The 15,575-nt window shown below is 39.4% G+C and overlaps 1 protein-coding gene across 1 annotated transcript in view; it reads left to right on the top strand.

The window, feature by feature from the left end:
• The first annotated feature begins 10,040 nt into the window (after positions 1 to 10,040).
• The window catches only part of LSAMP (limbic system associated membrane protein), a 710,022-nt gene continuing 704,487 nt past the window's right edge, over positions 10,041 to 15,575 (top strand). The window contains exon 1 of the mRNA XM_027769253.1: positions 10,041 to 10,795. Within this exon, the coding sequence (XP_027625054.1) occupies positions 10,641 to 10,795 (155 nt within the window). The 5' untranslated portion in view covers positions 10,041 to 10,640. The remainder of the gene's footprint in view (positions 10,796 to 15,575) is intronic.

A 15,575-nucleotide genomic window follows, 5' to 3' on the forward strand; every position in this document is an offset into this window, starting at 1 on the left:
GTTTATATTTGTTTATATTTGTGTATGTATATTCCATAAAATTTCACTATGATTATTAATCTGTTTCCTTATTCCTGACTGATGCCTAATGTTTGTATAAAAACTTTTTAAGAAGCAACAATGTGTTGAGTGGATGGTCCAAACTAAGCTTTCTCCAATACGACTGAATATTGTGATTTAATGGGTTAAGATCCTATAGTTTCTTTCTCATTATTTTCATTTTTGATTTCATATGGTAGTTTTATACCTGTTGACCTAAAGTCCTTTTTTTCTCTTGCCAGACAAGAGTCACTAAAAAAAATTTTCATTCAAAAGTATCTTCTTATATATTTTACCTATAACAAATTTACTGAGGGGCCAGCAGGCAGTGTGGTCCTTAAGGTGTTGAATTCCCACATGGCCAACCAATCATTTTATTCTAACTCTTCAAGTCTTGGACCTGATAGTTTGAAAATTCACTCCAGGCCTGTGTGTATGCATGCCCAAAATCCCAGGGAGAGAACAGGGGAGAGGGAATTGTGGTGTGACCATTCCCCAGGGAGTGGGAATGGAGGTGATTTCTTACTCTCCCTCTCTGTCTCTCTCCAGCAAGCAAAAATACTCTAAGGCAAAAACCTAAAAACAAAACAAAACAAAAACCTGAATTTAGAAAATTCCCTTTGTGTAACAGTTATATTCCTTCATAGAGGATCTTACTATCACTCACACACAAGCATAACTTATTTTAATTAGCTTTCATTTCCTGACAAGCGAACACAGGAACACCCATTAAGGAAGGAAATAATCTTGGAATTAGAATGTTTGGTGAATAACTAGAAAGTTGTGGTAGACTGTCTGTGGAGGTAATATATGGAAAAAGTTAAGAATGCCCTAGAAGTGAGGTAGTCAGAAATTTTACTCCAATTCTTCTGCTAACATAGTCTGTAATGTACTGACATCCTTGAATGTCAAGCTTTGTCTACGATGACAGAGCCACAGGCTGGACAGACAATTAATCTATTTGTGCAGGTAATTGGGGATTACCTTATTATGTATTTGTTCATGCCTTTGATTTTGTTTTCGTTTTTCTTTTGTTTCTTACTTGCTTATAAGTTTAACATAGTTAGGAATTATTTTAATACAGTATAGATCTAGCCTCAAAAAATGGGCATTTCCAATTTACAACTCAGCCCACTTGCATAAATGGTTAGGGTATGCTGTAAAGAATTAATGGCCTGACATTAGTAGGCAGCAGAATGGTGCAATTGAAAAAGCACTGTTTTGAGAGTTAAATCCTCTAAATACTAATGTCATTGCTCTGAAATAACGACATGCATTCTAAATTTCCATGTTTCAGGTGTAAATTGGAGGAGATTTTTCTGAGTCTTTTCCAGTTTTAGTATCATGCAATTCTTCTAATTACATAAGTTCCTGGTTTCTTACTAATTTCTACGAGTTTGCTGGCTTGGAGTCTCAAGTAATTTTCTGACAAGTGGAACGATAATATTTGCATGGTTTATTTCACAGAGTTGCAGTGAAGATAATATAGGAAATTAAGTGTGTCACTATACATTGTGAACTATAAAGCCCTCTACTTGTACAAGTCAAATTATTACTGGATATTTCTGTTCCTATGATTAAAATGATTATTCCACTGGTTAGAAAAGACCCTTGATACCTCAGTATGTAACCAGCAGAGGGAGACAGTTCAGATCATATTTCTTCTTGAAACATAGAATCAGTTAATATGTGGAAATGTGTTTTGACAAATCAAAATGAGATTCATTATTGGCAAATAGGTAACTTACTCATATGCTATATATTCATATTGAAGTTACAAAGACACATGAGAGAAAATGAAAGTAAGCACCAAAAATGTGGGGAAAGAATCTGAATTTCTGGACTTAGTTTATTACTGGACTCAGAGACAGCATCCTGTAAATAAAAAATGTCACAATCCTGTGACAGCTTCCTCAGTGTGTCCATTTGGAAGTGTAGGCTATCTAAGGGCACATTTAGGAAACAATCCAGAATTCTTTAGAATTTAGTAGAATTTCTAAATTCTCTCTAAAACTAGTTTTAACTCAACTTTTCCCCATTTTATTAGTCTGGGTGCCAAGTCCACCCCCTCAAAAAGAAAAGCAAAACAAAACAAAACATAGAGAAATCTTTCATCCTTCATATTTCCTCAATTTTCATATCCCATTAATTGACAAGCTAATGTCAGTTCTTCTGTGAAATTTCTTTAAAAGTTTTAACTTCTTTTCTCTTCACCTGCCATGTTCCGATAGCCTTTCATTGTCTCTTGCCCGTGCTATTTCTGAAACCTTATAACGGGCTTTTTCTGATACTTACTTGATCCAATCTATGTTCAATTCATTTCCAGTTAGCTACCTTCTTAAAACACAGGTCTTATTATGCCACTGTTGCTCAAAGCTTTTAACGGCTCCCCAAAGCCTGCAGAATATAGGCCAAATTCGTTAGTATGCATGTCAAGTCCCTTCTTGACCCTAATGTACAGAAATGATGTCATTTTTTTATTCTAATTTTCCCCATCTCTACTCTCCACTCTTCTCTATAACTTGCCTTCCCCACTTAGGTTAAGTTTCAGAGGAAGAAGTTTCATTCTTCATCATTATTAGGAAACAGCAGGGCATATAATCAACATATTCAATGATTTGTCTCTCATCACTTCATCAACAACTTTACTAGTCCTCTAACTAGTTTCTATACTTCATCTTTGTTCTACTTTCTACTTTCTCATTGGCAATAATCTCCATAGGATGTAGCTCACTCCATTCTTTTAGCTTCCAAGGTGGCCTTCCAAATATAAGATGAACTGTGCCTCTGCCTTCAGACATTCAGCACTTTTCATCAGGAAGCTTCTCTGTCCTGCCTTCTGTCTCTCATTCCCCTCTCCTAGTTACAGAAATCTTCCTATGGCTCCATTGTTTGTTTCACGCTGGTTCTCATGGCCACACTTTGCACAAGGTATTATTTTAGCCATTCTCCTCTTATATACATTCTAATGTTACCTAAAATACCATTTCATTTATGAAACTTCTTTCTGGATTACATTTTTCAAACTCCTTTTGCATTTTGATTCCATTCCCTTATAATTTAGTCCCTGCTTGTTCACTGATTCATCTTGTTCTTTGTTTATATGTTCAACTTACTGCTCCATCTTGGTTGTGAGTCCCTGGGTACCTGGAGATAAGGACTCTGAATTTTATTACTTTGCAGTATTGAAAATCACCAAAGGACAGAGCAGATGTGTGGGTTAATTTTGGCCCTCCTCTGCACTAGAGAGCAGACTTGGAAGGCCCGCCTTATAATAGTACATAGATGAAGTCCAGTGCCTCAGTAGAAGGGACTTTTATTATGTCATTCCTTCATTAGCTTCGTATAAGGTAGGGGCTAAGTTTGTTCCTTGTATGCTCACAGCTTAGCAGAGTACCTGTTATCTGGTAGATGAAAGAAATGATTTTAATAATTTTCTCATACATGGCAACATGACTGCTAAGGTTGGTCTTGTGAATCTCTTCTCATCTTTTACATTTGTAACTAGAAGCAGAGAGGGCTAGGAATGTGAATTACATGTCAGATAGGAAAGGAAGACACTTTCAAATAGGCAAACTTCTGGAGGGCTTTGAATACTATTATGACCTAACAGTAGATAATATTGTCAATAAACTCTCAAGAAAACATATTAGTGCTATTTACATGACTTTTATAGCCTCAAGATATTTGACTAAGCATTCTATTTAAACTTAACAGGATAGCTGTTGCTGGATAAATAAATATGATTCGTAAAAAGCATACTTGGTAAAGTTTAGCAATTAAATAGCATCTGCTCATCTCATTATGCTCTTCTTAATCTTGAACAGAACACTTTGTCATTATACCCACATTTAATTAATGTATAATAACCATATTAAGAGTAAACAATACTTGGATTTGAAGAAAAGCAACAACTGGAACACTTCTTTTTTGACTAGTTGGTATAAATGACAGCCTACTTCACATTCTGCCACTTCTTATTTCATGATTGGTTGCTATCTACAAGGGTAAGTACCGAAGCTGAATTAGTACAGTGAGAAAGAATGCTAGACTACGAAAAACACTGATCACTTACAATAGGTCAGAAAAAGTATATTCCAGATTTATTGTTCTCATTCTGATTATTGGTATGTGATGCAGGCCTCAGGGCCTTTGCACGTACCATTTCTTTTACCTGTAAAGGTCTTTTGGTGATGTTTCCTTGACTACCTACTTGGAGTTTATTATTTAGCTTCAATGTCACTTCTTCAAAGAGGTTTGTCAGATTTTTCTTTTTTAAGATTTTTGCCATAGGGTGTATGTTCCCTTCACTTTACCTCTAGGATATTGACTCTTTATCAGATGTATTGTTTTCCTATGATATTCACTCCACAAAATAATCTTAATAGGTATTTTCTGGTTAGTGTCTATTTCTATATTTAGAATATAGGTCCTAAGAGAGCAGATTCTTTGTCATGACTCACTTTTAGGTCAAGAAAAGCACAATGAGTAAATGAGTGAATCATACACTTACTGGGCATGTCAGAGGATGGAATTACACCCCTTCTTCCACTCTTTATCATTTCTCCTTGGCCTACTTTCAGATTGTAGAAATCCAAGTCACTAAGACACTACAAATGGAGGGTCAAATTGCCTTATTACCTGCTTGTTGTACCTTCTCACTATACTGAAGATGCTGCTACCACCGTCTTTCCAGATGTTGGAGTGCTCTCCTCATACATGAGCATCAGATTGAAAATAGAAGCAGTGGGGCCAGCACTTGGTATAGTGGTTAAGGTACCAGACTCCCACATGGCTGACCATGGTTTGAGTCCCGGACCCAGCAGCTTGAAATTCAAGCTGGACATGTGTGTGTGTACCCACAACATCACAAGAGGAGACTGGAGGAGAAGCGGTTGTAGTATGGCCATCCTTCTGGGGGGGTAATTTCTTGCTTTCTCTCTTTCTGTCTCTCTGGTGAGCACACACACCCTACATCAAAAATCTCTCTTAAAAAAATGGAAGCAGCAATTTGGATACACCATTACTTGACCATTAACACCTGTTTGTGCACGGTGGCAAAGTTGGAGAATCTAGAGAAGAACTGGCTTCAATCAAGTACTAGTAAGTACTTTCTGTGAAATAAAACATGACAGAAAGCTTGCTGGTGTGTAAATACATGAAGTGAAGTACATTCACATTAATGGGTAATCAGGAGCAGAAGCAAGGAGTGAGGATGCAAATTGCAGTTCAAGAATCTCAAAGACCTTGGGAAAATTGGGATAGATCCAAGCATTGATGCCTACCAAAATAGAACAAATAAGCAAAGAGTGGTTTTTATTGCACAGTCTGTGGGTTGAGTGTTTAAATCACTGGGAGCCTATAGTAAGAATTTGGACAATATTTAACTGACTGGAAGCTGACTGATTTTTTCAGGCAGTGAGACACATGAATGAAGTTGCTGTATTTGAAGGAGACAGATTCCAAAGGAAACCCACACAGGAGAGTTGCATGCTCATGAGCATAAAATGGTATTCTTGAATATTGCTAAATTATTATGAAATCATTAGGGATGTCATAGCAGGGATCCTAAGGAGAAGGATTAACAATTCTACATTGCTAGTTCATATGGAAATGCTAATTCCACTTGTGAAAATAAAGTACAGGCATGGTATTATTATGATTAAGACCTTATGACTGCAGAAATGTAGAGTGGTATATTAATAATATTATAGACATGTTTAGCATAAAATGCAAGCAATGTAGCTAAATTAGTTGTACATTCCAGTCTGCATCTGGATTTCATGTGAGCCTATTACATTACAAAGCTAAACAGAAGAATAAACCTTTTATGCTTCTTAGGTTCTGAGACGTTAGCCAGTTTTTGTTTTTCCTTCAGCATTTGTCCCTGGAGAGTGCCAGAATCTTCTAAAGCCTCTTTTAGAAAGGCAGTATGTTATTTTAAAGTAGTAGTTAAGATCGTCTTACTTGGGTGATGATGGCTGTTTCACATGGGTAACAGCCACACTTGCCTCACAAATAATCCGAAAGTATGTTCATTTTTGCCAACCTCCTTGGAAGACTGTGTAGAGTGGTTTAAAGAAAATAGCATGGATAAATTTGGGAAACTCATTTATTTACTTTCTTCTCCACATTTCTTAGGAGAGCCAGTTGTGAAGTTAGTATCAGGGTAGATTTGGGGGGTAACTATTACATTGACAACGTGAGAGATCAAGAAGGCGAGAAAACCAGAGGACTATATGAGGGAATATGAAGGGGGGAGAATTCAGAAAAAGGTTTGATGTCGAAATGGAAGTACACTGTGCACCCTTAAGTAGATTGATTGACGATTTTGTAAATGATAAGTTAATCCACATGAGCAGGCTTGGGCACTCTAATCATGCATCCATTCTTATATTCATCAATTATGAAGTACTACATTTGGATCAAAGGTTGGGTTAAAAAGTTTCACTTGGACTGTTACCTTGATATAAATAAGAAATATTAAATAGTTAACTTATATATTAAACTTTATGATTTTGAAATTGTTCATAAATTCAGTCTAATTGAATTAAACTGAAATACTGAAGAGTCTATATTAGACAATTTTTATGTATACCATTTTCCTCAAAGAATTATTTTAATTAACTTTATTTATTTATTTATTTATTTTTAATTTGATCAGAAAGGGACAGAGAGAGAGAGAGAGCAAGAAAGTGAGAAAACAAGTCACCAGGTCCGGGACTTGAATTGTATTCATCCATGTGTGAGTCCAGAGTGCTTAACCACCACACTAGCACACATATACCCTTCTTTAAAAATGTGTGGATTTTTTTGTTGCTGTTATTTTTGCTATAAGATGCGGGAATTCACTAGAGACAGAGAGAGAGGGGGAGAGTGAGAAAGAACTTCTCAGGTGGATGGCCACACTGCAGTTGCTTCTCTTCCATTCTTCTCTTGGGATTTTGAACACATACACTCAGATACCTGGTGTGTTTTTTTGTTTGTTTGTTTTTATTTTATTTTTTTTCAAGTTGTTGGGTCTCAGACTCAAACTGCATAGTCGGCCATGTGGGATCCAGTCACCTTAATCACCATGCCCTCTGCTAGTCCCCCCAAATTATATTTTACTTTCAGTGTTTACAGTAAGTCAATTTAGTTTAACTATAGGTACAGGGGATTGGACTTTACTTAATGAAGATATTATTTAAAATCTTTAGTTGCAATATATGATTATATGATTTTTTTCTATATAAATATGCACTTACAATTTTATCTTCTTAGATAGGTTAGACACATCTATTATAATTCTTATTATGGTCCTAATTAACTTAATATATCTTTTTTTCAGAGTGATTGTAGACAGAAACTCCAGTTCTCATCAGTTTGCTACAATTCCACATTTGAACTATTATAGTGTGAAATTGTTATAAAATTTCATTTATTTATTTCTTCCATGAGAGAAAAAGGCACAGAAAGAGAGAGAGGGAGAGAATGAGAGAGAGACACTTCCAACAGGGTTTTCATACCACTGTCTATCCCCCGTCTCCGCCTGGATCATGGTATGTGCATGCCCAGTATGCACAGGGAGGTCCTAGGACATGAACCCAGTACCTTCCCATGTGTTCTGTTGCATTGTCACTTCACCACCACCTGGTCTCTGGTATGACTTTTGTTCCTCATTATATTAAGTTTTATGTTACCACCTAGTACTACCAGATAAATTCTACTGGTAGCTTGAGATGACTATACTATAGGTACTTGCTAGCAATTATGTATAAGGATCTTTTGTATACAATATGCTACTAGCACACCATAGTTTTTCCTTGCCCTGGGAAAACTTCTTTTCTTTATTGAAAGTCTATTCCATTGACACAGGAATATACTCATACTCTTCCTATGTCTAGTCCTTCCTCTTAAGGTATCTAGAATCCCAGTGAAAACAAATTATTCTAGAATCCCCAGTCCCTTATAGTTCTCTTTTCTTTTTCTCATTGGAGAAACACCAGTCAGCTGAAGAACGTAGACTTTGTCTGAGTCTGTTTCAGCTAACCTTTTATCCCTAAGAACTCAGAAAAAGCCTGACAAGAATGTCAAGACTATTCATGGTGTGGGGGAAGAGAGGCTGCTCTTTTCCCTCCAATCTTGGCTAAGAATTCTATAACCCTTGCATCTTTTTTTGCTTGAAGTTCATTTCCCCATTGATATTTGCAATCATAGGATTACGTGTTTTGTAGTTCAACTAAACACTTGACCCAACTATTTTTTCTACAGGAAAATGGGTTCCAAGTTTTAAGCAGCTGAGTGAAACTTAGTGTGAAACATCATTGACTTATTAGCTAAGGACCACTTATAAACCCTGACAACATGGGGCATCTTGATTTATATGAAATGGGTGAATAGGACAAAGTTAATTGAACTTCATTAATCTTAAATTGTGACCACTGAGATCCCAGTGTATTTTCTTAAAAATGTATTTTCTTAAAAACAAAAGATCTTTCTTCCTTTCTTCACACAATCTGTAAGAGTTCATCTACCAACTGATTAAATGTATCAGAAAATATTGAGTATCCTTTGAATATTCTGGGGGACAAGTAAGGTGTTGGCACAGTGAGTATTTCCTTATGTTCTGGCAGAGTTTGATAAGGTTTCTTATTCACAGTGCTTTTTCTTTTAATTTGGAAAATGTGCTTGGCTAACCATTTTCATAAATAAGAGAAGTAGGCATAATACCTGTGTGTGTGTGTGCATGCATATATAGTTACTAGCAAATGTATAAAATACTTACAGAAAGATGTATAAGAACCTGTAGCATGGGTTGCCTCCACTTAGACAAAGTGGGTTTCCTAAACACAAGAATAGGGAGATGACTAGGATTCACTCAGTAGCCTTCTAGACCACTTGGTTTTTGCACTACGTGACCGTTCTTACCACTCAAACAAATACAACTGAAAAAGAGGAAGAGAAGTCCTTGGCTGACACACCTCTGTATTTCATCCTGAGCATTAGTACCGAAGGAGATGTCTGATAGTCTGGGGTTCTCACTTGAGTGACTAGCTCCTTATGGCCCTCTGTACTTGCTTGGCTCACAGTATAGAATGAGTGATAAGTGATGGTAACCCAACTGCCCTTCACAGGAATGCTCAATGCCTCCTAGAGTGTCCCTGAAAGTGACTGTCCTTCTGATATACAAATTCCCTTTCTTCCACATGAACATTTGGGAAGTAAGTGCCAGGAGGAACTTGAGCAGCAACAGGAACTTGCTGTTTAAACAACTATCTTCAATATCATTGCTCCTGTGTGGGATGGAGTGAGGGTTTCCTGGAGAGTGAGGTTGATTTAGGGATCAGGGATCAGCTGCTGAGGCTGGCACTTGGAAAAGACAAGCCAAGCATTCACATCCCAGACCACTCAATACCAGCATTGTCTCCTATCCATCTTTCGTAAGGGGATTCCGACAGGGGGAGGGGATAGAGGAAGAAGGGAAAGTAAATTATTTTAATTCCATAAAGAAAATGCAGGAGAACAGAAAGAATGAACAGCGTATGAATAAGAAAAGCCAGTGGCCAGGAATGTGTAGTTTGAAGTCAACGTTGGTTTTTAACCTTAGACTCCACTGTCAAGTTTCTTGTTTTTAGTTCCTTGTCCCATCTTTCAGGAGCACCCTTATCCCCACCCCCAATGCATCTCATCCTTTTCTGCTTCACTCCTTGGGTTGGTCAAGGTTTGCATCTCTCCTTCCTAACTCCTTTTCCTTCTTTCTGCACCCTTTTCCTCTCTTTTCCTGGACTTTCTCCTATTATTTTATAGCTTACATTCCTCTCCTCCGTTCCTGTCTCTTTTACGGCACCTCTAAGCTCCATTCCCTCTTCTTAAGGAAATCAGCCAGGCCTCAGATGGAGCTGTTGTCCTGACAACCTAAAGGCGCATCAGGCTTTCATTGAGGCTGGCTGCTGCTGAAGGGGGCAGTTGTGCAAAGCGAGGGGCCACGCCGAGGGGAGGGAGGAGGGGATGACGTGGAGGGGCTGTTGAAAACCAGCGGGGTGGGGGGAGGTGCTGAGCAGAGAGAGAGAGAGAGAGGGACTGGAGGGAGAAACAGGAAAGGGAGGCGGGAGAGAGACTCTGGGCTGCTGGTGCTGCTGCTGCTGCTGTGTGGCTGTTTCTTCACTCACTGGCTGGCTTGGTACCGGCTCCCTCGCCCGCCCGCCAGCCCGCCTGGGAAAGTGGGTTACGGAGCGAAGGAGCTCAGCTCAGACACCGGCAGAGGAGCATCCAGCCACTGAGAGACCAGAGAAGCACTCCATCCTTTGGCATCTTTCTTTCATCTTTTTTAGAGGGTTTTATATTTGCACTCTCTTTTAAAATTTTGTTCCTTTGACTTTTCCTCGGTCTGCTTGGGTTTTATGAAGGCTTTGTTAAGTCTTAGAGGGGAAAGGCACTGAGCGAGGGCGAGAGAGAGAGAGAGAGAGAGAGGCAAAGTGCAAAGGACCACAAACTGGACAAGCCCGTTCTGCCTCCCCTGTTGATGAAAGCCCTGCATTTGTAAAGCCCTCTCCGCGGCGCCAGCGCGCACACACACCCCTCCAGAGTACACCGCGGACCCGCAACTCGGCGTGGCCACCATGGTCGGGAGAGTTCAGCCTGATCGGAAACAGTTGCCGCTGGTCCTACTGAGATTGCTCTGCCTTCTTCCCACAGGACTGCCTGTTCGCAGCGTGGATTTTAACCGAGGCACCGACAACATCACCGTGAGGCAGGGGGACACGGCCATCCTCAGGTAGGGCTCTCGGGCAACTTTTCTGCTGCGCACATTTCTGTGTGTACATGTGTGTTTGTGTGTGTGCATGCCTGATCTCATTGAACTCCAGCTCTGGATGCTGCAGGCTATCGTGTGTGTGTGTGTGTGTGTGTGTGTGTGTGTGTGTCCCTTTTACTGACTGGCGGATGTAGCAGCCAACAAAATTCAAGAGAATTCTGGTCCCTGTCAAGGACCAGTGGTGCTAGTTGTATGTTGGTTCTTGGGACCTTGTTTCTCTCATCAAGGAAACCCAACTTCGCTGATGGCATTAGCGACATGTGGGCAGCGTTTTGCTTTTGTAGTTGCTGAGGTTTTGCACTTTACCGTTGTGTCGGGGTTCTTTAATTTGGAAAGAGGAGTTGTTGAATTATGGCTGAGGACAGTACATAGTACTGCATTTCCTTTGCTCTTCGTGTGTGTGTGTGTGTGTGTGTGTGTGTGTGTACATCAATCAAAGCTCTCATTCTGCCATAGCAGTAGTTCTGCTAGAAGTCTTTCTACAGGATCTTTTAATTGGCATAGAGGGCAATAAATCACTCTTAGAACTTTGGCTGGTCACTGAGTCTTTTCTGGAATGTAGATAGAAATCAACACAGAATGAAGAGAAGGAAAAAAAAAACTTGCTAAATTGCTGGCATTTAAGAATAGGAGTATTAAGCCCAGAGGTTGGGAAAGAATTAACCTGACATAAAATGGCATAAAATTTCAAATTAATCATTTGACTTCAAAGTGTCATCTTTGTACAGCTCTGCCCAACTCTGAAATATAATTTGGGATTAACATTTGGAAAGGAAGAGCCCCAAGACCTTGGGAGTTTGACCCCTACAAGGGACAGTGAGTAAGAGAGACTTGAATGGCACCTAGTCATAATTCTATTTCTGAAAAGCTCCAAGATGCTTTTCCTGTGTTTCTTTTCTCTCTTTCCCCTCTCCACCCACTACATGCCCCTTGTCCTTTTTTGTTTGTTTGTTTCTAGCTTTCCTTGAATTTCTGGCAGATGCAAAAAAAAAGAGAGAGGGAGAAAAAAAAGAAAGAAAGAAAATAATCTCCTTAGAGATCTTTTAAAATCTCATTTCCTCCAAATAAAATGACTTGGTGTCGGTTTGTCTATCTAGCTAATATTGCTTGTTGTGGCAATAAAAAATAGTATATGACAGAAAATAAACCTCTAATCTGTGTGCGAGAAGCTGATAGTGCATAAACCCTGGGGCATCCAGGGAGCAGTTCCCGTAGCAGAGCTGCAGACAGCAGCAAAGTTTTCTTTCCTTTTCTCTGAAATAAATTTGGTTGGCTGTCACAGAGTGTCCTGCTTTGGGATCTTTAGCCTTGTTAGAGAGAAACGCGTGTGTGTGGTGTGGTGTGTGTGTGTTCACACGCATGTATTTTGTGTCTGTATACGTTGCTCCAGATTGTAAAAAGTAAAAAAAAAAAAAAAATGCTAATGTGTAAGTCCTCCTTTTTTCATTTCTTTAGCATTGGGTGATTATGAATCCCAAAGATCTTACTATCCAAAGCAGATTTTCCCTGCCGACTCTCTAGCCTTGTAAACCTGCATGTATGATTTATCCACATGGAGTAATAAGATTTATAGTGTAATTTATCTGTTGGCAAAGGGATTTGGACAGGATGTACAAAATGTTTTTGCAAACACACGAGCATGCTACCTCAACTGCTAATGTTCACATTCTCTAGCATCATTAACCCTTTATCGATGAAGTACTGTATATAAATCGATGCTTTACCTAGAACTATTACAAGATTGAATATGAGAAAAGTGGTATGGTATTCACAGATGTTTGCATGTCTTACTTAAACATCCATGACCTTTGTATGGTGTTTTAAAGTTAGCAGCTCCTATACCTTAACTTACAGTGGGCTAAGAGAGTTAGCTAGGCATGTAAATATTAATTCAGAAGGAAGGCATCCTCATTTTATACAGTACATACATTGACGTTCCGTCTCCAAGAGACAGTCTCGCTACATAAATCTCTGTATGTGATATGTGTCTGCTTCCATATGTTTATGGCTCATGATAAATGGAGTTTTAAAACATTACACTTTAGTACACATTACAGTGTAGAAATGGGGCAGTGAGAACAGTGAATAAGAACAGAACCAGTTATTCTCTGAGAAAGAGAAGGTGGACAAACAGCATGCAAATAAGTCACTTAACAGAGGGCCTTGCTTCCCCAGGCCTCACCTAACATGCCCTCTGTTTTATTTCCTTTGGTTTGGACAGGCTCTTTGGGGGGTTGGTAGAGCTCTATCACAAGTAACTATGGAGAGAGTTCCCTTGGTTTTGTAGCTGACCTTCTCAATCTCTTTAACTGAATCCAGTACGCTTTGTGGGTCAGTTTCCTGGTGAAGAATGGTGCTCTTGCTTTCTGTTCACAAGTGCAGCCTGGGAAAGGCGTGCTTCCACTTTACTTGTGACATTTTGCTGGGATCATGAGCTTTCAGGGGAGGAGAGGAAGGGGAACTTGATTCACTGGAAGCCACAGTAGATGGTTGGCGCTGAGAAAGTAAAATGGCAAGGAGAAAAATATCCTCTCTCAGTGAGTCTGCGGCCCTGAATAATCTGAAATGGCAACAGGAGACAAGGGAGGATTGTAATTCTGCTGGTCCAGTGACAGGAGTTTGGCTGATGGTCCCCCAAACATTTACCTTCGCTGCCTTATTTGCATAAAACAAGTATTTCTTTTGAGAAATGGTGTTTATTTTTGTGCAATTATGATCTTTAGTATAATTGTGCATCATGATAGGAGAGTTCATCTTAGTTCTGGAGTCTTGCTCTGTAATTTCTACCTTGTCCAAAAACTAATGAAGACTGCAGAACTGTGGTATCAAAACTGGAGAGAAAGAGAGATAGCCTCATATACTTACCAAACCTGGTTCTTTTCCAGAGGAGGTGTCAGATCTTTATGAAGAACTGTATATAAAACTAAAAATCATTATCACCAACTCCATCTTAAGCCTTAGGAATCAGTGTGATCTACAGACCGGTGGTGGCAGTAGTAGCATCTAAGGCTTCTTCCTAGATCAAGAGAACCAGAACTTGCATGTACATGTGAATGTACAGAAAAATACAAGACATACTTATCCACAAAGCTTTGTTGGTGAAGCAGCCTCAGATATTTTCTAAACAGAGCCCACCTGCCTCACTGCCATAATTGTATGAGTTCCTCAATTACTGAATGAGTTTCTAGCACTGATTCGTCAAACCCTGTTTTAATTCATTACATTGCTGGGACCAGCAGTTAGCGTAACGGCTATGTCACTGGACTCCCACGTAGTCGACCATGGTTCAAGTCCCGGACCCGGTGGCTTAAACTCAAGCCAGGCGTGTGTGCATGCATGCCCAAGATCCCGAGAGGAGAATGGAAGAGAAGGAAATGCGGTGTGGCCATCCCCCCTGGGGGGTGATTTCTCGCTATCTCTCTGTCTCTCTCTGTCTGGCGAGCGCACGCACTCTATAGCAAAAACCTCTCAAAAAAAATTTCATTACATTGCTAATAACAGAAATGCATGGGTCTGGGTAACATAAAGAGTAGTCGTTTATTTGGTTTATAGTTAGGGAGACTGATGTTAAGAGATCATATCTGGTAAGGGTCTTGCTGCAGCGGGGGAATCTCTGCAGAGACAGTGCAATAGTATACATGGGTCTGTGTTCGTGAGTCTGTGTCTCATTCCACCAGGCTTCAGTCATGAAGTCTCCACCCTGATGACCTTTATTCTAATCTTCTCTAAGCGCCCATGTACCTTTTTACTTCTTAAAGAAAACAGAGAGAGAGAAGTTATTTATTTATTTGTTGATTAATTGATTGATTGGAAGAGGGCATATTAGCTCAACAGAGACAGAGACAGAGAGAGTGAGAGTACACCCCATAATAGGCATGGTCACACTGCTATCCTTTTTCTTCTATTTCTTCATCCTATCAGGATTTTGGCAATGCTCGCACACGTACCTGGTGTGCTTTTCAAGCTTCTAGGGCCGGCCAGGATTTGCGCTGTGGTCGGCCATGTGCTATATGGTTCTCAATAGATAGGGCTTACCAAATTTCAACACTTGTATTATGGGGGTGCATTTTCAAACCACAGCAAAATCTGTACCCTCACAAACAGGCACCACACAAAGTCATCTCCTGCATAATCTTGGCAAGTTGAGACCATTAGTCTAGCTCTATTGACAAGTCAAAGAAAAATAAAAACAGAGAGAGAGAAGTTATTTATTTATTTGTTGATTAATTGATTGATTGGAAGAGGGCATATTAGCTCAACAGAGACAGAGACAGAGAGAGTGAGAGTACACCCCATAATAGGCATGGTCACACTGCTATCCTTTTTCTTCTATTTCTTCATCCTATCAGGATTTTGGCAATGCTCGCACACGTACCTGGTGTGCTTTTCAAGCTTCTAGGGCCGGCCAGGATTTGCGCTGTGGTCGGCCATGTGCTATATGGTTCTCAATAGATAGGGCTTACCAAATTTCAACACTTGTATTATGGGGGTGCATTTTCAAACCACAGCAAAATCTGTACCCTCACAAACAGGCACCACACAAAGTCATCTCCTGCATAATCTTGGCAAGTTGAGACCATTAGTCTAGCTCTATTGACAAGTCAAAGAAAAATAAAAACAGGTAGTGTTCCAAACTGGTCTTTAAACTTTCACTTTAAATTGTTTCCCTGACCATATTTTTCATATCATTAGCATATATCTAGGAAGATAGTTATAAAATACTTGATATTAAAAAGCTATG

The sequence above is a fragment of the Tupaia chinensis genome, unplaced genomic scaffold (genome assembly GCF_000334495.1).
Source record: "Tupaia chinensis unplaced genomic scaffold, TupChi_1.0 Scaffold149148_1, whole genome shotgun sequence".
NCBI lineage: Eukaryota > Metazoa > Chordata > Mammalia > Scandentia > Tupaiidae > Tupaia > Tupaia belangeri.